General features: G+C 39.6%; 1 protein-coding gene across 2 annotated transcripts in view; it reads left to right on the forward strand.

Annotated features, from left to right (window-relative positions):
- SERPINI1 (serpin family I member 1) overlaps positions 1-25,031 on the forward strand; it is a 104,409-nt gene that overhangs the window by 46,390 nt on the left and 32,988 nt on the right. For both annotated transcript variants that reach the window (XM_075547000.1, XM_075547002.1), the window contains exons 2-4: positions 18,766-19,033; positions 23,091-23,321; positions 24,747-24,941. In XM_075547000.1, the coding sequence (XP_075403115.1) occupies positions 18,784-19,033; positions 23,091-23,321; positions 24,747-24,941 (676 nt within the window). In that variant the 5' untranslated portion in view covers positions 18,766-18,783. The remainder of the gene's footprint in view (positions 1-18,765; positions 19,034-23,090; positions 23,322-24,746; positions 24,942-25,031) is intronic.

A 25,031-nucleotide genomic window follows, 5' to 3' on the forward strand; every position in this document is an offset into this window, starting at 1 on the left:
TTATTTCTTTTCATTTTTAAAAATATAGCTCTCCTGGTGTTACCCACTGACTAATTTTTCTTGCTTCACTGATTTAAAGGGTTACATCTTATCTGTACTAAATTATATTTTATATTGCTCCATTAAAATTATAACTTTTAAATGTGTTTAATATCTCATCACAGTTGTTCTCCGCTCCCCCCGGATGTGTCTTATTATTCTTGCTTCTTCTTTTTTTTAAATTAACTTGCCTGATTTTAAATTCTATTTTTAACTGGAATTTTAATAAATATGCAGAAAAACGTAGGGAGAACTGACATTTTGTATTGCTATTGATGAATAATAAGGCTCTCTGGCTGCTCAGTGATGACGCACTAGTCTGCGAAATGAAAGGCTGGCAGTTTGAATCCTGCAGATGCTCCGTAGAAGAGATCTGACAACCTACTCGCATTGACCGTCTGAAAAACTAGGATCTGATTCACTTCCATTGAGATCATTCTGACTCATAGTGACCCTATAGGACAGGGCAGAACTACCTCTGTGGATTTCTGAGACTGTAAATCTTTACAGAAATAGAAAGTCGTGTCTTTCTCCCTCAGACTTGGTGGGTGGGTTCAAACTGCTGACCTTGTGGTCAGCCACCCAACTCAAACCCACTCTTCAGGCAGTGTGCTTTCCCTCAAAGAAACCCTATGGGCTAGTTAGGCAGTTTGCTATTGGGTGACTAGGAATCAGAATAGATTCAAAAGCACAACAGGTCTTAGAAAGAAAAACCAATCACTTTCATTTCTATCCTCGTCCTTTCCCCTGTCTCAGAATACCATGAATTGTGTCAACCAGGACCAAAATGAAGTCCAGGCATGGCAATTTGTTGATCAATTTCTCAAGTACCTTTTAAAGCATCTGTTTCTTTTTTCTGTACAGTTTCTACATCAGTTGAAACTGGTAGTTGTCCCGTGGAGTCCCCGACTATATACATCCAAGGTGCTGTTGAAGATGCCCATCTGTCTAGTTTTGGCAAGAATATTACAATAAAAGACAATTTCAGTCTTTTCTGCATTCCTTAGTAACATTAAAATTTTTCTTTAATAGATTTTATTTAATTTTAGTGTATTCTTAGGGTTTTAAAAAAAATAATATTACCTCTGTGTAAATTAGTTTGGCACGCTATTGAAATTAACAGCTTCTTCTGTTTTTTGACCTAGCAATTTAACTTCTAAGAATTTATCCTGCAGAGATAATTGTACCCCTGCAAAATGATTCATTCCTAAAATAAATTATTATAATATTATTTGTAACAACAAGAATTTGAAAATCATCTAAATTTCCATTGGTGGGGCTTAATAAAACAAGTTACGTCATATCAAAACAGTGAAATGCACACGCATGATAAAAATTAGGGTATCCTTGATGAATGATGGAAAGTGATCTCAAGACATGCAGTCAAATGAGGGTGAAAAAAATCGCTTCTCAGCCTTTTGGCTAACATCAAGTGCAAATGAGGGTGAAAACCAGTGTATAGTTTGTCTTACTATTTTTGTAGAAGAAGAAATGTATGTCCTATATATACAAACTATACATATCTCTGGAAGAGAAATTGGTTGGCTAATAAATTGAGGGAAATTGGCTAGCTAAGCAAATAAAAAGTAGATTATAAAAATATGGTATCGGGATCGGAAGAAGGCTTTGATCTGTATATGACACCACCTTGCTTGCTGAAAGTGAGGAGGACTTGAAGCACTTGCTGATGAAGATCAAGGATTGCAGACTTCCGTCTGGATTACAGCTCACTGTAAAGAAAACAAAAATTCTCACAACCGGATCAATCCGTAACATGATAAATGGAGAAGAGATTAAGATTGTCAAGGATTTAATTTTGCGTGGGACCACAATCAACGCTCATGGGAGCAGCAGTCAAGCTATCGAGAGACAAGTTGAATGAGGAACATCTGCTGAACAAGACCTCTGTAGAGGATTGCAAAACAAGGTTTCTTTGAGAACTAAGATAGGCCTGACCCAAGCTGCCTATTTTCATTTACCCCATGTGCATGTGAAAGCTGGTTCTTAGATAAGGAAGATCAAAGGAAACCCAATGCATTTGAGCTATGGTGTTGGCAAAGAATATTGAAAGTACCACGAACTGCCAAAAAAACCCAAACAGGTTTGTCTTGGAAGAAGTACAGCCAGAGTGCTTCTTCGAGAAGAGGACGGTTAGACTTCACCTCACAGCCTTCGGACATGTTAGTAGGAGAGACCAGGCTCTGGAGAAGGACATCAGGCTTTTTAAAGTGGAGGGGCTGGGACAGAGAGGAAGATCTTCACCAAGACGAATAGACACAATGGCTGCAACAATGGATTCAATTGGACGAATAATTTTGAGGATGGCACAGGACCAGGCAGTGTTTAGTTCTGCGGTACACAGAGTAGCTGTGAGTTAGAACTGACTGGACAGCACCTAACAAATGCCATTTTATATCTTTAGAATCTGGTATTCTGTGACTCTATTACCTGGTTAACTTTTTTTAGTTAAAAAAGTTGTCAGTTCCATGATGAAGGAACCGGTAGGTTGAGATTGCAATGAGCAGACTTGACATTTAAAGCCTCTTGTTGCATTGTTTGCTCCAGGTAGGGTGAGTACGTTCAAGGGAGCAAACTTTTACTAAACCCTTAAGGGAAACCTTAACACTCAGTCAATGTCTAAAAACAAGACAACTTGGACTCAGTGTGAGCAAAAGTGCACGCACACGCACAGGTGTACGCATACCCATACACACAGGCACACACTTGAAACAGAGTGAGTCGTGTAGAGGAATGGCCACACTCAATAAGAGAAATGGACCAGATGACCTCTACATCCCACCCAAAGGCATAATAAAATGGAATGGGATTGGAAGGCTTCAAACCGAGCTTTAAATCCCCTTTCTACTCCTTAGTAAACTGTACAAACAGATTGAATTGTTTGAACAGATTGAATTGGTTTATGCATCTTAGATTTAATTTCTTAATCTACAAAATGTGCATTGTGGTCAGGTTTATTTTGAAGACTGGCACTAGACTTTATTATGTGGAGGTGCCTGGTATTATATTATGATTCTGGCTCTAGGATTCCATGAATTAATTGGTCCTGGGCTGGTGGAGGTACGGGAATTAGGTCCCAAGGATTTATTTTATGTGAAGTATTTCTCAATAAAATTTGAAACTTAGATATTCCTATCATATTTCTGGATTTTTACTAACCAGGAATTCCTTCAATAGCCTTGCTCCCTGACACTCACATTTAGACTCTTTCAGCTATCCTCAACTCAAACGAACTCCCTGCCCCGGAATCCATTCTGACTCACAGGGACCTTATAGGGCACCATAGAACTGATCCTGTCCATTTCCTAAACTATAAATCCTATGGGAGCAGAAAGCTTCATCTTTCACCCTGAGACTGGCGGGATCAAACTGCCAACCTTGTGTCACCATCCCAAACAGCAGCACCAGGCACCCTGGCAGCAATCCTGGATTGGGGAATATATGACAGCATACGCCCTTCTCTTTGGGAAGTCAGCCTTCCACTGTTCTGTAAAATGAGGTTTCAGCTTTCACTGTTTTCCTTAGTACAACTGTAAGACTGTATATGTGAATGGGGATGTGTAGAGCTGTTACAGTGTAAATCCTGTGAGGTTCATCTCAACCCATGTCACGTCACCTCTGCAGGGCGAAGCACCCACATTTTTAAAAAGTTAAGAGAACTATGGATGGACAATTCTCATCTGCATGACTGGCTCTGACACATCTGCAGACATAGAAGTCTCTAAAGTTTCTCTGGTACAGCTAGCTTTCCCCTTGGATAATGCTTCTGACCAAGAAGAAAGCCCTAGAGTTGAAAATTAGGAAATCAAAATCCTTTGCCTGAGTTTCACTAAGATTCTTCTGAACCCCGAGGGCCTGGACAGTGGTGCCGGTGCTTGCCTCATTAGACCCATAAAATAACCTTCACACCCTCCTTGTGCAGTGGTAGGAATAAAATCCCTTCCGTTACCATGTAAGCAGCTTGAGAAGAGAAAATATCCTGTCCGTGTGGGCTGTTCAGCATGGGGAGAGACTCAGGAGAAACTAATTAAGTCCATTTCTCTCCAGGTCTTTGATTATTATTATGGTCGTGCCTTGTGAAAAAGTCCAGTGCCTCCCCATCTCTGTGCCTGCCCTACATTCACGTTGACTGGTTTCCAAGATAAATCCTCCTGCACTCACCCTAGAGCTGTCACGGTATTTTTAATGTTGTTCTAAGAACAGGGAGTGTAACCAGAATCCTCTCATAGACCCTTTTTATATCTACTTGGGTTTTACATGTTTGCCCACATTCTATAATAAAAATTACTCATTGCCCTTTCAGTCATGCAATGTGATGAACAGGAAGAGGAAGCCAAGGTTTCTTTCAGAAATCCCCCTATTATGATATGTGTGGTAAGTGTATAGAGTTAATAAGTGGATATTTTTAGGTGGTATTAGTACAACACTAGTCAGTATCCAGATTCTTCCCCTTCAAGTTAATGGGAACATTAAAAAATACAAACAAAAAGCTAAGCACTAAAACTATTTTCAGACACATTCTTTTTACTTTCACTACGCCCAGACTGTATTCCTGAAAAGGACCATTTAGAACAAATTGTATGTAATTTAATTTCCTCTGGATAAAGATAGGTGTGAGCCACAACTATTTTGGGAGACACTTAAAAAAAAAAGCATCACTTAATTTCGGTTCTTGTTGTGTACCAATCAGTGTTTCTTCTGTTAATGTCTAGCACTTCCAGCATAAAGCGAATAGAAAGGAATTTTTAGAGAAAATCATCATGAAGAACGTTTCCAGATAGAATTTATTGTGCGTTTTTAAAACAGGAGATGGTGTGTCTCCTCAAAACATTAAAACAACTGCAGGGTATATGGATTACAAGCAGCGTATGAAAGGTCTGGCTTTCAGACTGACACATAGTAAATGCTGAAGTCAGCCGAAGTTTCTTGAGAGTTGACAGCTTTGACTTACAAAGATGGCGGTTTCACAAGATTTAGCTTCTTAGGTTCTTCCTCATGTACTTTAGTGCCCTACCTCCATTTGAACTACTACAACTGTTATCCAAAAGTAGGATGTAGCTTTCTGTGGCATCAAAGACGCTGGTGCAAACCCAATCGATGCATTGTACTTCCTAGGAAAGTTGTGGTATGCCTTCAAACCCTCACTTGGGTATGAGATTATAAAAGAAGGCAAGAGATTAAAGAAACAAAATAATGCTTCTGAGGGCTAACAGTACAGCAGGAAGAGACAGAAATAAACAAAAAGACAGAAGCACGTACTCTTATCAGGATTTCACTCTATTATAATAGTATATTTGCACTTCAGACTGTGGCTAATAAAGAAAAGTTGAAAGCTGGCTGAGAACACCCCAGATGCCATTCTGTGCCCCACACCTCCCTTGAGGTGTGTGGACTATGCAACTTCTGCTTGTTTCACTCCATTCCCAGCCTTCTTGGATACACTCTGATGTTATTTTAGCATGTTCGTGGCGGGAGAATGAGTCAGGCTGTGACCCCCTCCATTAGCAAAAGAACTGAGAGGTGACCTTACTTCCTTGCATCTTTAAATAGAGACACAGCCAATTTTTAAAAACTTTATTACCAAGGAAATATGTTAAATTAGAATATTAGGAGATCCAATGTTTTTCATCCTCTCAATTAAAAGGTGGATATCCCTTTGGACAATGCTGAAACGAGGCATGCCAGTCAATTCCTGAAGGCAGGTGTCTTGTGTCATTTGTTTCTTTTCTGTATCCTTAGCACCTAGTACAGGACTTAGTGCATAGTTGGCATGGACAAGTACTTACTGAGTGGATGAGTTGAATTCTAAGCTATTATTTTAATATTTGAGTGCTTTTGAGATTCTCTTTTGAATCAGTTGTAACATCAGAACCCCATTAACTAATGAGCTAAATAAAACCCTTACCAGATATTCATTTTATATTTAGCTCTTTGAACATCTTTTGTGTTGAAGTTTTTCAGCCCAAATTATTCCGTTTTCTCACCTGTACAATGAAGGGCTGCACATGTGTTTTCCAGCACAAAAGTTCCAATGTCTTGTGAAGAGACAAGCAGACAGAAAGAAGCAATCAGTAGGGGCTGCTTATGGATTTTCTTAATGGGTAAACTAAGGCCATTAAAGCCTGGCTTAGTTTCAAAATGGCCTTAGGCCACACATGACCTTAATTGATGAAGACTTTTTGTCCAGCTCTGAAACTACTCACTGATTTCTGCCTTCAGGCTTGTGTGTCACTTGGGTAGCTGTCCTGACAGGTATCCAAAAGAAGTCATTCACTAGTAAGTATAGAATCTCCCCCCACTGTGACAAAGAGAATTACCTATAGCCATTTTATGAAAAACCCAAATCTCATTTCCAGAAGGGCTGCGGGCCTGCCAGTTCATTGAATTTTATTGGCATTGACTTTATTGTCCCCATTAATCACCTGCTTTAACCAAAGTCTGTGGAATCTAAAAGAGTCTTTTTTATCATCTGGGATTCCCTGAAAAAAGAGAGTATATTTTTAAATAGAAATATCTTAGGTAAGTATTTTAAAAATTTTTTATTGGCATATAATTCACATAACATAAAATTCAAGAGTTTAACCACATCAAGGAGAGTTGTACAATCATCACCACAATCAGTTTCAGAACATTTCTTCATTCTTGTACTCATAGCTATTAACTCCCCATTTGCCCTCCACCTGCTCTGCCTTGCTGCCAAGGAGCCATTAATCCAGTTACTCTCTCTATAGACTTACCGATTCTGGATTTCATATTCAGGAAAACATTAAAAACAAAAAACTAAGAACAATAACAAAGTATAACAGATAAAATTCTCAATTAAAAAGAAAGTAGGCAATATGAAAAATGAACAAATCTAAGTGAATCATAAGGGAGATCAAAGGATAGGTTGCTAAACTTTAATTGTATCTGCAGCAATCTACTTTCCAATACATTCTCATGATAGTGAGGCTGTTCGTGTCCCTGGCCCATGGTCAGATGAGATTCCCCAGAACCTTATTTCTAATGTATTTTCTTCATTATTAAAAAAAATAAAACAGCTTAAAATGGATCAAAGGATAGATCAAGTGATATTACATTTGAACTTAACTTTGTCCGCTATAATCGAGTTGGTAATGCTGTCTGTCTGGTAACAGGCTAGTCCCATCCCTCTATTATGATCAGAGAGAATTCTCCAAAGGTTTAATCCATATGTGGACCATGCAAATGGGTTTTGGGCTTCAACTGTCATCCTTAACCTTCTGCAAACTAGGTGTTCATGATTCAAGCTCGGATGCCATTCCCTCTTAGATTTGGATATTATTTACCCCACTTAGACGGCTGCTTGTTTGAAAACAAGCCTTAAGACCCCAGATGCTTTTTGATAGCTGGGTACCATCCTGTTTATTCACTGCCCTTTGCTATAGCACCCGTATCATCAGTGATCTCTTCATGAAGGCAAGCATCAAGCCAGGCCATATCTTAAGAACTAATTATTCTTAGATTGGGACAAGAATTAAGTGCAAGCTCAAAATCCATCCATGCAATTTATAGTTATATCCACTTATATTGGTCTCTGGTTCTCGTTAGAGGCATCGTGGCCATTTTATGTTGGAGAAGATTAAGTATCACCCCCCTGCAGCATCAATTCCACTGCCATCAAGTCTATGCTGACTCAGAGTGACACTGTAGAGCAGGGTAGAAGTGCCCCTGTGAGTCCCTGAGCCTACAGTTCTTCACAGGAGTAGAAAACCTCACCCTCCCCTGCAAAGTTGGCTGCTGGTTTCAAACTGCTCACTATAGATCACTATCCATTGATAGTGTCATTAATTTAGTAAGTGGTATAGAATTCAAAACACTGTTGCGAAAAGAAAATTATGGTAGAGTGACTCTTACATGACTGGACCCTATTTACACAGTCAATAGAGGCTGATGATAAGGCATGCCTTCCAATGATGTTCATTCACACCAGCAGAGCCACTCCTAACAGATGACTGCATACTATCATGAAGCAAGGCGGGTATCAAACTATGTCGTATATGGTAGTGCCAGACCACCATTCATTGAGTGTTCTCAAAATAGATGTGTGTGTGTGTGAGTGAAAATCAATATCACTAAATGTGAGGCAGAAATCCCATGGGGCAATTCTCTTCTGACATAGGGTTGCTATGACAGAGAATTATCCCTCGAAAATAAACATGGTTTTTTTTTTTTTACATTTTATTAGGGGCTCATACAACTCTTATCACAATCCATACATACACATACATCAATTGTATAAAGCACATCTGTACATTCTTTGCCCTAATCATTTTCAAAGCATTTGCTCTCCACTTAAGCCCTTTGCATCTGGTCCTCTTTTTTTTCCCCCTCCCTCCCCGTTCCCTCCTCCCTTATGAGCCCTTGATAATTTTTAGACTGTTATTTTGCCCTATCCGGAGTCTCCCTTCCCCCCCTTCTCTGCCATCCGTCTCCCAGGGAAGAGGTCACATGTAGATCATTGTAATCAGTTCCCCCTTTCCAACCCACTCACCCTCTTCTCTCCCAGTATTTCCCATCACACCCCTGATCCTGAAGGTATTGTCCACCCTGGATTCCCTGTACCTCCAGCTCCCATATGCACCAGTGTACAACCTCTTCCCTATTTCTGAAAATAAACATGTTTTAAAGGAAAATGTATAACTTTAAAAACTTAAAACTCAGTTACTAAACCTATTATAAAACAACATTTTAAACATTATAATCATAACTCTCAAATAAACATAGGATGAATATCTGTCCAAAATTTTATTTAGCTCATTAGTTAATGGAAAACAGTAAAATGTTACAACCGATTCAAAAGAGAATCCAAAATACAAACCTGGCCTATATCCAAAGTAATAATCTGTTACATTCTACCAGATACCGTTTGTGTTTTTATTGACTAGAACACTTTTCTATCAGTTTTTGACCACATAGAACATTCTCAAATTAATAAGAAAATGATGAAAAGTCCAAAGCCATTTGGTCGGACAACCTGGAAGGGTGTGTTCTAGATAATTTGTTGTTTTTCACTGAAAATACCCATAAATTATTTAATCTATTATAAAAGATTCCATTATTTTTCTTTGTACACTAATTCTTTTTTTTTTTAACAATTTATTGGGGCTGATACAATTCTTTTCACAGTTCATACATATACATACATCAATTGTATAAAGCACATCTGTACAGTCTTTGCCCTAATCATTTTTTTCTCTTTTCTTCTTTTACATTTTATTAGGGACTCATACAACTCTTACCACAATCCATACATACACATACATCAATTGTACACTAATTCTTTATAGACTACTATTATCATGGTTTCCCCCCTGTGATTTGCCTAGTCATTTCCCTAAGCTAATTTTGAGAGGTACATGATGAGCTTTCCTGTTTGCTTCATTTAATAAAACAGGAAAAAAAGTGCCAATATGCATCTTACTAGAACACTGAAAGTTAATGGAGCAAGTTCAAGGGCTGCAGAGTTGGAGAGGGCACTGTCACTGCCGTTGAGTTGCTGCTATTTTCTTCTAGAGCTGAACAGAAATGCCCTGCAGGTTTCCAAGGCGAGAAATCTTTACTGAACCGAAATCTCCATCTTTCTCCTTTAGCAGCTCGTGGATTTGAACTTCTGACCTTGAAGTTATCAACCCAACTCATACCTCACAAAACCACAAGCGCTCCTTAGTGGGATAAATAGGCAAAAAGGAGGAGAGGGAGAAAGGACTGTAGTTCGTATTTGAATTTCATAGATATTGTGACTGCAGAATTAAACATTTCATCTCCTTGCTTCTTACACCCTTGGTTTTAAGAGACATCTCAAAGCCTTGGGGGGTGGGGTGGGGAGACAAGGAAAATGTATATTCTTTGATTTAAAAAGTAGAAGTGAGAAGTGTATGATGCATACCATTGCTTATTATTTCTTCGGTTACCAAACGGTTAACTCGAAGCCTTTGTAACATTCTTCTGAATCCTTTTGGCTTCATTTGTCATACATAAAAGGCTTGGATTGAAAACATAACTTGAATCCTTTGAAAAATGCTGCAGTGTTTTCTGCCTTTGCCATTGGTGGTGCGAGGAGTCCACCCCGACACTCCTTACCCTCCAACACGCTCCGGTGTATTACATTCGGGGGTGACACAAGCACGGCTGGTTTGGAAAGTTCCTGGGAAGCTTTTGACAGGCTAGCCCCCAAGCCACAATCCTTTAGAAAGCACGTGTGGGTCGCTCACTTTCCTCCCTTTGAAAACACTGTTATTTACTTTGTGAGAGTTGGCTAATTCTCTTGCCCTTAATTGTAGTGCTTGGGATCCAACAGACATTTCTTTCATCAGTGTCCCAATGACAAAGACTTATTTACTTGTGTGGCTGGATCCACTTACACATGTCTTCTATTCTTGGGTCCTACAGAAGGCATTGAATTGTTGCTCCGTGCTCCAGCGATGAAGAGCTGTGTTCCTTACCGTACATGGACATCCGTCAACACCCTTGCTGCTGTCTTGGGCAGACACGGTGGTTTTCTTTTCAGTGCTGCCTTGACCGTCCGGTCCCAGGAGAGGGCGAGTCAGGAACGAAGTGCCAGCAGACACCCATCTGTGGGAGGCGGCGCTAAGAAATATCCCTCAAATAAGAGGACACGATGGACTGAACGTTCGTGCTTGGCCAGTCGATCACGCTCATGCACGTCTCACCACTTAGTACTCTGCCTGTTGACGAGCTAATTACTTGTTTTTACTATTTGTGTACATTTTGAGGAAGAGACACACAGCAGAACAGTCCCCTTTGATCCGTTTTCCATCTACCGTTCAGTAACACTGGCTGCCTCCTTTGCATTGTCAGCAGTCTGTCTGTCGCCACTCACCTTGTTTCCCTTCATCATCTTAGGCGTGGACTGCCTGAGAGTCCATTATGCCTCCTTGTGAGAGGGTCTTAGACAAACTACCCCATAACTTCACACCCATCCTGTAGACGCTATAGTTTAGACAGCAATACTTATTGACTATTGTTAACTGAAAAATCCACTACAAGGGATCATTTCGGCTGGTAGTTTACAGGTTTTTGAATGATAAATTTGGAGGTTTCTCTAGGCTAACTAGGTCCAGAAAGTCCAAGTGATTCTGTAACAACTTGAGATTCAGTTCCACAGTTCCCACCTTTTGATTAATGCATTTGTAAAGCAGCTGAGCCCCATCCAGTTTTTCTGACCTGATGTCCCAGGAGGAAGTAACTCATGAACACTTCAGTTCTGCCTCTAATTCCCAGATCTCCTCCTTTTTCCAGCAGAATTCTTGTGACATCAATGCTAAGATTCATCCCAATTTTAGAAAAGTTAACTTTGAGGTGTGGAAGGAGGGTAGTTAGAAAACTTCCATACATCTTCAGATTGAGGGGAAATTTTAAATGATCCAGTCATGTTGTTTTGCACGGTATTTTGGCTCACTTTCTCTGTCAACTTCGTTAACGTACTTCCTAGCTGCCTTGCCATTGATCTAGCTTAATTAACTCTATGACTTTAGGAATCTGGGAAACAAAGACCTGGAGACGCAACTTGTTGTAAATGTCACAGAGCCCTTTGTGCTAACCCAAATGGGGACAATGGTCCCCAAACACTCAAGTGCCTGCCCCTACGAAAAATTTCACCACTTCATGGCGAATTTGGGGTGGGCTGTGGCCAAGACAATCTTCCACAAATCCAAATGTTCCCACTTTAAAGATCTGTCCCAATTTCATATTGAAATGTTAATTTTTTTCTATTCGTAGCAAGAACCGTCTTTGATATTTTTTGTCTCCCATGAATTTGCTGACAAAATAAAAATTTAATAGTCCTGTATTGATTACTTCATTTGAAAGAAAGAAATACTGGACACTTCTATTTAAAAGCCTGGGAATGAGCAGACTGGATGTTCACATCATGTTGGCATTGTGCATTTTCCTTAGTCATTTCCTGTGGCTTACCGCATTGAAAGCATAGTTTTCTAGAGAAAGGACCTTCTATCATGGAATGTTTATTTTCAGGGGATGATTCCCTCTCAGAGCGTCTAAGGACCATCTCGAACTCACTGTTCTAAAGGTTTTCAATGTCTTTAAATTTCAAAAATTGGCTTTCAAAAAAGCAATATGGTGCATTTGTGAATAATCAAGTTCTTTATAAGATGAACTATTAAGGAAGTTAAAAGAAAAAATAACCCTCCATTTTGTTTGTTGTCGTTTCATTTTGTGATTCTTCATATCTCAATTAGAAAAGATTTCGTTCCTAGAGCTGCTGTAATCAAGTGTTTTCCCAAAGAACACAAAAATGCCTCCACACACGAAACTCATCTTCACCCTTGTAATAAGGAGAAATCTAAGAATTAATAGCAGTGTATGGAGAGCACCGGCATGTCTACCTTTCCCAGTATGACAGCACGACCTGATCCTATTCTGGCACCATGCACCGGGCTGTTTTCACATAAAGGCGTTCTGCTCAGTAGCTTGAAAAGAATGAATCTGTAAAGTAACACGCCGTGGGAGAACCGCCCATTTCAGAATGTGTGGATGATTATGATTCATGATGGGGCCCTGCCATTCTGTAGAGTGATGTGAATACGGTAACATTTAGGCACCACCTCTTGTGGTTTTTCAAGGTCGTGTACTTGGTTGTGAATGCATCACCTGTCAAGCCATTGCATCGTGCCAGCAGTGGTGACAGTGCTACTTTGTCAGGCTGGAAGGATGGTTTCAGACTCAATGAGGAAATACTTTATCAAAGGAAATAAAAGGTGGAAATGAGCTACTACCTGTGAGTTCAGATTAAATTAGCCTCAAAAATGTAGATGCAGCAGCTACCGCCTGCTGCCCTCTCTGACGTAGCATCATGTGCTTTGACACCCCAAGCTCTACTAATACAGCAGACATGTCCTTGGCACCTACTATGTGCAATGTACTTTGTGCCTAGTTTGCTTATTCTGAAGTATACAGAAATGCATGCACTTCCGTTTGTGCAAGCCTAGCAACAGAGATGTTGTTAGGGGCCATCAAGCCAGTTCTGAGCCGTAGACACCCTACACACAAAAGAAAATAGCACCACCTGGCCCGGTGCCATCCTCTCAATTGCTCCTGTGTTTCAGCCCATTGTTGTAGCCACTACATCAAGCATCTCATTAAGGACCTTCCTCTCTTTTGCTGCCCGTCCACTTTCCATGATGCCTTCTCCAGGGCCTGGGCTCTTATGAAAACAGGTCCATAGTAACTGAGACACAGTCTTGTCATCCGTGCCTCTAAGGAGCACACTGGCCACACTTCTTCCAAGATAGATCTGTTGGTCCTTTTAGTCATCCAGGGTACTTCCAAGTCACACGCATCAATTCTTTGGTCTTCCTTATTAAATGTCCAAATTTCACATGTGTGCGAAGCAATTGAAAATCCCATGGCTTGGGTCAGGCACACACTTTAATCCTCAAAGTAACGCCCTTGCTTTTCAATACTGTAAATAGGTCTTGTGCAGCAGACTGACCCAATATGTGCACAGAATTCTCTGTCATCGAAAGTGGCAGGAGAATGTGCTCAGGCAGTGAACAGTTGTGCTAGGATTTCCAAGGAATTGGAAAGAAATGGAGGGAGATGGAGGTGGAGCTGAATCTTAAGGAATATGTAGGATTTGAACATACAGAAATGTGCTGAGGAGGTTCCAAAAAGAGAACTACAAAAGCTAGCCACAGACCAGGGAAAACTGGGCTCAGTATTGCAAAGGGACTTCTGGCTGGACTCTCAGGATCCATGCAGAGAGCATAGTACACGTGCTGAGGGTTATGTTCAAAATCAGTAAGTTCGGTAGTCATTAGGCAGCTCTTAGCATATTCATAAATTTTGGTCAAGATGATTCATCTGAAGGCTGCTTATGCATTGGACTGGAGAGGGAAGTAATCAGGCTTCAGAGAATGGCTAAGAACCAACGGCCTTCGAGAATACATGGAGAACGGCAGCTTTGCCATTGAAATGGGAATGGCGTAATGGAAGGGACAGATGCTGGAGAGGCAGACTGAGATCTCCGATGATAGCTTGTCACACGGGATGGGAAAAGAGATGGAGAGGAGCCAAAGGTTTTGACACTCTAAGTCAGAAGAGTGGGTTTCTGAGACAGGGCTTGGTTTGTCCCTTGGAGCCCCTTGCATGTGAAGTGCTGTAAGGAGTTGGAGACGGGAAATCCCAAGAAGAAGTAGCAATGAATATTATCAATTAAAATGGAAATAAAGCCAGAGCTAGAATTTTATTTACTTGAAAATAATTTGAATTCAGGTAATCATCAGAGGCAGCGTGGATGGTGGGTAGGAGGAAGGCGGGCAATCAGAAAGGCTAGAGCAGGCAAGCCAAAGCTCTTTTGTTTGCAGACTAGAAATGTTGCCTTCAACAGAGGGCCTTAAGAAGTACATGTGCTTTCTGAGCGATATCCCCTAGATCTTCACTGACATGCCTGCTCCCACTGGTCGCAGCTCAAGGCCCAAACCAGTTTCCATTGTGTTGATTCTGCCTCCGGGGGACCCCATGAGTATCAGAGTATAACTGCTCCACAGGGCTTCAGCGGCTGGTATTTTGGAAGTAGTTCACTGGGGTTTTCTTCCAAGGGACTGTAGTGCTTACAATTGGGCTGTGATCGTATGGTCAGCAGTTCAAAACCATCCATAGCTCCTCAGGAGAAAGACTGAGCTGTCTATACCCGTAAACAGTTACACTCTCGGACACCCACAGCGGGTCGCTATGAGTCAGCATTGACTCCATGACAGTGAGTTTGGTTTTAGTTTTGAGAGCTCACCAGGCGTTTCTTCCAAGGTGCCTGTCCAGGTGGCTAGGACCTTTTAGTGTACAGCTGAACACATCACTTGTCTGCATCACCGAGAGACTCATTCACAGGCACACGGATCCCTAGTTTTCTAGCATAACTTGTGATCAGTGATTACTTTTTAACGCTCTGGAAAGATTTGTCGCCTACACACATAATCGGTTCTCCCTTCAGGAGTCCTCTAGAAGCCCAAAAGGATGCCCACATGGTTTTGATGGTTGTGATACCTAGGAGTCCAAGGGTGGTGCAGTAAGTTAACAGGCTCAGTTGCCCAGAGGTTTGAATTCACCCAGAGGTGCCTGAGAAGAAAAGCATGGCAATCTCTTCATCCAAAAGAATCCATCGACGCTCCAAGGTACACAGTGTTAGTCTGACACACATGGGGGTGCCATGACACAGAACTGTCTTAAAGATAACGCTTGACTGGCTTCCTTCGGGAAGGTAACCCTGCAGCCCATCAGGGAATGTACTTATCTCCTCATCCGGTACGTCTTCCTTAGGACAGGGGTTCTTAGTCTGATGCCAGTCATTGTCCTGACTAATGAATTTACATTCCTGAAATTCGTGCAAATACAATTTTTGAAGGGAGGATTTACCCTTCTCTTGATTCTTAAAGGGATATCTTTCCTTAAAAAGTTATCCGCTACTATTAAAGATCATATGCTCTTGCATAATTATCTGAGTTCTTTGAGGACAAGGACCGGCCCTTATATACATCTGTTGGACCTTCACAGACTCTCAGTCCGTCTTGGCTGAATGAATGGCTATTGGCAGGGGATTAGATGGCTGATCAGGAAAGATAAACAACTCATTTTGCCTCTGTAACCTCTTCTTTGGAAAAATTTACGTCATTTAATTTTTTAATAATCGAAGAGAGTGAAGATCAGTGTTCCCATTTCTCAAATGGCATCACACCTGAGACGTCCATCCAAGCATTTGATCTGCAAGTTGCAAACCTCCCTACTTTACTTACTAACTGGAGAGGCAGTTTATATTAACGGGGACGTCCCCATGAAGATAACATGGGATACAATCTTGGTTCTTGCATTTACTGAGACCATTTATAAATTAGGATCACTAAAAGTTTCTACTTTTTTGCACAGGTTAAGCAAGCCTCCCCAAATAGCAGCTATTCCGTGTATTTTCTCAACAAATGTTAGCTATGATTATTATCTAATGGTACATGAGTTGTAAATAAATATTGAAATTCCTCTGGTCGCAATAGGTCTCTGGGTGGCCCACATGGCTTGTGATCAGTTGTAACCTACAGGTTGGTCATTGAAGCCCACAGAAGAAGGGTCTGGTAATCAGCCTTTATAAAGGGTCCAGTCAGGAAAACTCTATGGAGACGTTCTCATTCACAATATATGGGTTCATCGTGTAATGCATTTGTAATTGACATGATAACAGTGGAATAAGATTATATAACATCTTACTTAGCCTTTGCTTTTGGAAGGTTTATTGATTGGTAATAGGAAATTTTTGTTTTAGATGCAGGGAATGCCTTTATTAGCTTGAGATTTAATACTCATGTCAAATGCAGTGATTTCTAATGAAGCCATTTAGTTGTGTTATTGACTGATCGATACATCTATTGTATGTTGCTATTATTGGGTGACCTCTATTCAGAGCAGATTCCTAACAACCCTGTGCTCTGCCGAGTCCTGCTTCATCCTCAGACTTATTTCTCTCTGTGAGCCGGTTCTTAAAGCCATTATGTGGGTTCATCTCATTGAGGATTTTTTACCTTTTCAATGACTCTACTTTACCAAACATGCTATGTTTCTCCAGAGAATGGTAACATGACTGTCTCACAGCATGCCAAGAGTACACGAGACAAAGTCTTATTATCCTCCCTTCTAAGGAGCACTCTCTCTGTACTTCTTCTGTTCATTCTTTGGGTAGGCCATGATTCCTCATATGGTGAATTAATGTCTTAGTCTTCTACTCAAAAACAAACACAACAAAACAAAACAAGTGCACTGCCACTGGATTGATTCTGAATAAACCTGACCATGTACTATGGGTTAAGACTGGCCCTAGGGGTTTCAGAGACTGCAACTCTTCAAAAGACTAGACAGGCTTATCTTACTCCTACTAAATGACATTAAATGAAATCGATGAGGCTCAGGCTTGGGCTTTTGTTGGACAGACAGCAGATGATATGTCAGCTAACAGTATAATGCAGCAAGTAAGCGTATGGGCTTTTGAATCTGACTTGAATTTTAAGTTTGATGGCGTAGAACTGATTTGTAAATTTTAAATACTGAGTCTCTCTTATGTTCCCTTTCAAATCTGAGAGAGAGAGATAGAAAGAGAAAAAGCTCTACCGTATACCTCAGGGGTTCACCTTTTCCTGGGGTTCTCTGCTCCAACAAGTCTGTGGGGTACATGAGGGAGTGACAATGACACAGCAGCAGCCACCTCCCAACAGCAGCCAGCACAGTAGACTTTCCTGGCAGCTGTGCGTTCAACTTCTGGCAGCTGTCCCAACGCTGGGCACCCCATAGAGCTGCTTGCTCTCTCATTAGCAGCTGTCCTTTGCCTCCTCACCCTCTGTATGCAAAGGTACATAGTGACAGACTGAGCCAGAGTCACATAAACTAAAGGAGAATTCTTTACAAAAACAATAAAAACAACAAAACTTGGAAGATCTCAGGTTAAAAAACAAACAAAACAACCGGCCCTGATATTTCTGCAGTTTCCTGAATTTCATAGTGCAAGTCTGGCAGGCCTGATTGGGACTTTCTGACTCAAAAGCCCATTGGAATTGAACTACACTTGAGTTAAATGCATATGCACTGCTTTTGTCTATCCCCAATTGCAATATATATTTTCCAGATGCATTTGCTCAATATCACTCTCCAAATGGTTTTAATGATGAGTGTTTTGGGTTATTGTTACTTTTTTTGTTCATTTCAAGGATCACAAAAAAAGGAAGAACAAACTTAATTGTTTAAATAGGCAGCTCCGTGTTCCAGGCCCAGTCCCTCAATGGCAAACTGCAAGGAAACAGGAAAAAGATGAGCCCTTAACCAGTGTCTGCCAATCAGGCTGTTTGTGCAGAGACAGGACTTCCACAATATTGGCATGCGGGGAGGAAGGAGTATGACTCAGAAGTATCTGGGCAGCGACACTGCCTTCTTCTCCCAAGAGAAAACAAAGCCAAATTCAATTCGATTTCAAGTCAGATGTGTGTGATATTTAGAAATATTTGTGTAATTTCCAGTTTGTTGCTGGGGTGGTAATATAACCCAGAGTAGGAAAGGGTCACAGTGTAGCCAGAATTCAGCTGTCCTTTAACCTCTGGCAGGAGGTACCTTGTGCCCAGGTGTCTCAGGGTAGAGCAGCCTCCTAAGGAACCAAATTGTGAGGGATCACCCACAATGATGTGCTGAGTCTGTTCCTCTTCTGGGTCAACTTGAACTTGATTTCTATAGCCTGGGCTGGATAAATGAAGACCAGAGCTACATAAACACCTGCTGGTAAGTTTGTTAGATGCCATGACCAAAATGTGTGTGGCGAAGTTGTGAAAATCTGTTAAGTTAACCTGAACTAATATGACTCTACTTATTGTATGTGTATCTACTCATGTTGTTAATCCAATAAAAATCCAGCAATGTTGTTAATCCAATAAAAATTCAACAATAATCATGTTGTTAATCCAATAACTATCTAGTGTCTAGGATTATCTTCTGAATTTATCATTAATTTGACTATTAACTGACTTTTAAAAACAGGATTAATATATCCTTTCGTATGGAAATGGTAAGTGATGTATTTGAAAACCTTTCATTTGTTTTGCAGCTTTGCCAAGAAAATAATCTAGACATTTATCTTTCATTTTATTTTTTCAGAGGTGATCAATAATTTGTGAATTATTTGTTTTGTAGGCTTAAAACAATTCCAACATGGCCCTCCTAGGACTCTTCTCTCTGCTGGTGCTGCAGAGTATGGCTTTGGGGGCCACTCTCCCTGCTGAAACAATTGCTGACTTGTCAGTGAATATGTACAACCATCTTCGAGCCACTGGGGAAGATGAAAACATTCTCTTCTCTCCATTGAGCATTTCCCTTGCAATGGGAATGATGCAACTTGGGGCCCAAGGGTCTACCCTGAAAGAAATCCGTCATTCCATGGGATATGACAGTCTGAAAAATGGCAAGTACCTTGAGGTTTGATTTCTCAAGATGATTTCGCTTCAACTTTAAACTCTGTTTTGTGGCTATCTGATGCCAGACACGTGGGAGAAGAGAATCTCCTTGCAATGGGAGCGCTAGGAGAAGGGATTAGGAGTCCAAAGAAGGTCTCCATTTCAAAGTCTAGTCATGGCTGGCTCTTGTTGTTGTTGGGTGTCATCAAGTCAGTTTTGACTCCCAGGGTCCCAAAGTGCAACAGAAAAAACAACACCCGATTCTACGCCATCCTCACCATTTTTCTTCAGTGTGAACCCACTCGTATAGCCACCATGTCCATCATTTCATTGAGGTCTTTCCTTATTTTCACTGCCTCTCCACTTGATCAAGCAAGATGTCCTGTTCCAGGTACTGGTCTTTCCTGACAACATGTCCAATCTCTGTGAGACCAAGTCTCACCATCCTTCCTCTGTGGAGCATTCTGGCTGTACTTCTTCCATGAGAGATCTTTTTGTTCTTTGGCAGTCCATGATACTTTCCATTTTCTTTGCCAACACTATTGTTCCAATACATAGCATTTTTTTTTTAGTCTTCTTGATTCAGCGTCCAACTAAATACTATGACTTAGGTCAGGCACACCTTAGTAACTTAGTAACTGACATCTTTGCTTTCTAATATTTTAAAGAGCTCCTGTATATCAGATTTACCTAACACAGTCCATTGTTTATCTCTTGACTGCTGCTTCCATGGGCATTGATTGTGGATCCAAGCAAGATGCAATCCTTAACAAATTCAAATTTTTTATCTATTTATCCTGATGTTAATTAGTGGTCCAATTGTGAGCATTTTGGCCCCTTTACATTGAGATACAATCCCCCCCACTGAAGGCTGCCATCCTTATCTTTATCAGCAAGTGCTTCAAGTCCTCCTCACTAGCAAGGTTGTGCCATCTGTATATCACATGTTGTTAATAAGTTTTCTCCCAATCCTGGTGCCACATTCATCATATAATCTAGCTTCTCTGATTATTTTCTCAGTATACAGATTGAATACCTATGGTGTGGAGATATGACACTGAAACACACCTTTCCTGATTTTAAACCATACAGTATTCCCTTGTTCTGTTCCCCCAACTTTTTGATTCTTGTTTGGGTTCCAAATGAGCACAATGATCTGTTCTGGAATCTCCATTCTTCTCCAGGCTACCTATAGTTTGTTATGGTCACACAGTCCAGTGACTTAGCCTGATCAATGAAAGTCAAGTAAACATCTTTCGGGGATTCTCTGCTTTCAGTGAAGATCCATCTGACATCAGCCACAATACCCCTTGTACCAAGTCCTCTTCTGAATCTGGCCTGAACTTCTGGTAGCTCCTTGTCAATGTAGTACTGCAACTGTCATTCGGTGGTTTTCAGCAGAAATTTACTTGCATGTGATATCAATAATATTGTTATATAATTTGAGCATTCTGTTGGGTTACTTTTCTTTGGAATGGGTGCAAATATGGATCTCTTCCAGTTCTTTGGCTCAATACCTGTCCCCCAAAGATCCTGACAGATGATTGGGTGCTTCTGGTGCTCATCAGCTTGTTGAATCATTCAAATTGGTTTTCCAACAATTTCTGAAACCTTGTTTTTGGCTGATGCTTTCAGTGCATCTTGGACATTCTTCCTTCAGAACTATTGGTTCATGCTCATATGCTACGTCTTGAAATACTGGGATGTGGAATAGTTCTGTTAGTTACAGTGCTTCTGTGCATGCTTTCCCTCTCCTTTTGTTGCTTCTTGCATCATTCAATATTTTGCTTTTAGAATCTTTCACTACTGCAACTGGAGGCTTGAATTTTTTCTTTAGTCTGTTCAGTCTAAGATACGCTGAGTATATTCCTTCATTTTGGTTTTCTAATTCTAGGTCTTTGCACATTTCATTATAATATTTCACTGTCCCCTTGAGGAGCCCTTTGGAAGTTTCTGCTCAGTTCTTTAACTTCATCATTACTTCCCTTTGCTTCAGTTACTTTATAATTAAGAGAGAATTCCAGAGTCTCTTTTGGCATCTAATTTTATCTTTTACTTCCTGTCTATTTAATAACCTTTTGCTTTCTTCATAAATGTCATCCCCCAGCCTATCAGCTACCTGTCATAAGTGTTTAATGCATCACATCTGCTCTTGAGATATTCTCAAAATTTAGGTGGGATAAACTCTAGATTATATTTTGACTTTGGTAGACATCTTTTAATTCTCTGAAATTTTACCCTGAATTTACATATGAGCAATTAATGGTCTATTTCACAGTTGCCGCTAGCCTGGTTTTAGCTGCTAATACTGAGCTTCTTTAAGGTCTCTTCCCACAGAAGTAGTCAATTTGATTTCTGTATTTTCTATCTGAAGAAGTCCAAGTGAATTTTGTGTTGGTGACAAAGGTATCTGTGATGAAGAATTCATTGGTCTTTTAGAATTCTATTATGTGATCTCCAACTTCATTTCTATCACCAAGACCAAATTTTCCAGCTACTGTTCCTACTTCTTTGCATTTTTGCATTCCAAATGCCAATGATTATCAATGCATCTTGATGACAGGTTTGATCCATTTCAGACTGAAGAAGTTGGTAGAATTCTTTATCTTTTCATCACTAGCTTTGGTGATTGGTGGATAATAGTTGTATGAATTAGATTTCCTTGAAGGCAGATTGATATAACCCTATCACATATAGCATGACATTTCAAGATATATCTTTAAATATCCTATTTGAAAATGAATGCCATGTCATTTCTCCTGATTGTTTTTCCCAACATAGTAAAATCATGCAATATTCTGATTTACAGTGACCAATAATACCGGTACATCAGCTCACTCACTAATACTTAAATATCAATCATGATGCATTCCATTTAATTTTTAATGAATTTTAATTTTCCTGCTTTCATACTTCTTATATTACAAGTGACAATTATTTGATGTTTGCAGCTGTGTCTTCTCATTTAGAGTCGTACTCTATCAGGAAATGAAGGGCCCAAAGGGTTTACTCCTGCAGGCTCTGTTCCATCCTCATCACTATGTGGCTTCTTTGAGAAAGGCAGCGCTTTCCCAGTCAGATTCAGAGTGCATTCCCACCTGCGGGATTCATCAAGTCAATGCCAACTCAGAGAATCCCCTGTGAGTTTAGGAGTCTGTAACTCTTTCTGAGAGTAGAAAACCCAGTCTTTCTCCCAGATGGCTGACTAGAGCTAAGGAAATGACTTGATTTTAAACAGTTGAAAGGAACCCCACTCGATAAACCAGAGCAACTCTGCTTCTTAAACTCATGGGGGGGTCTTTAGTCTGGAGAAAGGGGCGTATATTAAGCAATTAACACACACACAACTGAAGAATTACTATTGAGATGAATAAGAAAAAGCAACATGATTGATGAAGAAGATCATTAAAAAGTTTTTTATAAAATCAGCTGTATTCTCTTGGATCAAATGTCATTAAGTAATTTTTGAAATGCTTTAATATGATTAAAATATATTCATTAGGGAAATTTCCTAACTAAAAACTACTTGGTAATCATTTTGATAAAATATAGAATTGCAATTTTGATGTCTTTAATATACAGGTGAGTTAACATAAAAAGTTAAGAACCAAAACAAAAAAGTTAAGAACCAAAATGACTTTTAATCACTTGACTTGTAATGCATTAGCATAAAATAAGAATCTAGTGAGACTGAATTTTAAGGGAATATCGTGATTTTTTAAACTATGGAAATTATAAAATAACACTTTTATGAAAGTAGCCTGAATACTTTAAAAGAACCCAACAAGGAAAAGCTCTCTACTTATAGATTCCATCAAGATAAAAATAAAAATAGTAAGGGTCGGTATGTGTAAACTGCAAAATGTTCATTTGAAGTTTTAGAAAGAGAACACATATTGGCGGCTCCTGAGGTTAATGTAGGGAATAAGCTTGCACTTTCCTTTTGGGCTTCTGCCCTATTAATCTCTCTAAAACAACCATTGTAGGCTATGCTGCAATGCCCTTCAGTTCACCTTGACCTTTCACCCAGTTTGTTCACTGATGGGTTCTTTTGTTATCTGACAGGTGAAGAATTTTCTTTCTTGAAAGAGTTTTCTAACATGGTAACTGATGAAGAGAGGCAGTATGTGATGAAAATCGCCAATTCCCTCTTTGTGCAAAATGGATTTCATGTCAATGATGAGTTTTTGCAAATGATGAAAAACTATTTTAAGGCAGAAGTCAATCATGTGGACTTCAGTCAAAATATAGCCGTGGCCAATTACATCAATAAGTGGGTGGAGAATAACACAAACAGTATGTCTTTTGGTTCCTTTCTTTCTCTGCGTGTTTAATTTTAGCCACGTTTTGCTTCCGTAATTATTTGCCCCATAACTCCTATTATATGTTGCTGACTAGAGCATTTAGCTGGGTACTTTATAGTTGTGTTGTATGAAATACAGTCTGTTTAGAAGCATCGTCTATGGATAACTATTTGAGAAAGAAGTTAAATCATTTGGTTTGTATATCATTTGGCACTGATAATTAATCCAACTGACGAGATTCCTTTTTAACTTTAACTATTGCGTAGAATTTTCCTGAGCTGATTATTTAATAAATTAGATATTCAAATACCAGGTGGTGATTCTCTTAAAAATATTTAACTAAATGTAATTTAAATAAAATAAGATAACTCTAAAAAGCTGTAGTCCATTTTAAGCCAAAGAATAGAGGAATAGAAAGAGATGTATTTATCTTACCTTTGATTTCTAATTCCTACTTTTATAATTTATTCCAGGCTTCTAAATGCTTTGTATTTCATAATTCTATGTTCCCATTACTGGAAAATTAATTGCCATTAGAAGTTAACAGGAGTCTAAATTGAAAGTAGGTTACTACAGTTACTCACTAATTTGTCATATTATCAACTCATGAGATAATATGAATTTAATAAATTTGATGATGGGAAAAACTGATCAGTTGCCCCATGTCCTTTATTTCCTCAAATGCCGAGGGACCTTGCATCTTGAGGAATGCTAAGATTAATAAAACGAGGGACTGCCCAGCAAATGTGGGGCCTACCTCTTTCAACTATAAGATTAAAATGTAAGATGAAAGAAATGTTTTTTAATTAAAAGTAAAAACACACCTGAAATAAATTGAATTATTAAAAGTTATTTGTTTCCCAAATCCTTTAGACACTTTGGCCTGACAGTTAAGACCCAACCTCTTTCAAAATACTCTTGGAAAGAGAATGCCAAATGATATAAATAATGCATGTCTTAAATAGGCTTTCACTTACTTGTTTTCACGTAGTCAAAAGCAGCGTGCTATTTTGGGTGGAAAGATTTCCGTCTACACGAGGAAAAATTTTGAATTGGATGACACTTTAATCATACTTAGAAATATTTTTCCTGAGTGCTTTCTTTATGTTGAGTTTTATATGCATCATGTCAATTAGAAAGTGGTGAAGCCTGACATGCAGTATTGTGTGGTTGTGTTGTTTGTACATGTGTGTCAAGGTACTGCTAGTGGTATTATTTTGTTTGATGTAGGCATGCCTTTCATATTTTTCTTTGAATGTGTGATACTGTTCATTTGTACTGCTAGTTCAACAGTGGCCATTTTTTTTCCTTTTTCTTTTTTTGCATCGGGACCACTGTATCTAATTTGATGACTTTTGATCCTTCTTCACCTTCCAATGTAATGTGAATTACCGTCTGCTCCTTTTTTCCTGGATAGACCTGTTGAAAGATTTAGTCTCTCCAAGGGATTTTGCTGCGGTCACTCACCTGGCCCTTATCAATGCTGTCTACTTCAAGGGGAACTGGAAGTCGCAGTTTAGGCCTGAAAATACTAGAACCTTTTCCTTCACAAAGGATGATGAGAGTGAGGTCCAGATTCCAATGATGTATCAACAAGGGGAATTTTATTACGGTAAGAAAGATTGGTTTTGGTTTTTTTTCTTGTTCTACTACTTCAACAATTTTTTGAAAAATAAAGCCATAGAATATTAATTATTCAAAC

This window comes from Tenrec ecaudatus, chromosome 4 (genome assembly GCF_050624435.1).
Source record: "Tenrec ecaudatus isolate mTenEca1 chromosome 4, mTenEca1.hap1, whole genome shotgun sequence".
NCBI classification, from domain to species: domain Eukaryota; kingdom Metazoa; phylum Chordata; class Mammalia; order Afrosoricida; family Tenrecidae; genus Tenrec; species Tenrec ecaudatus.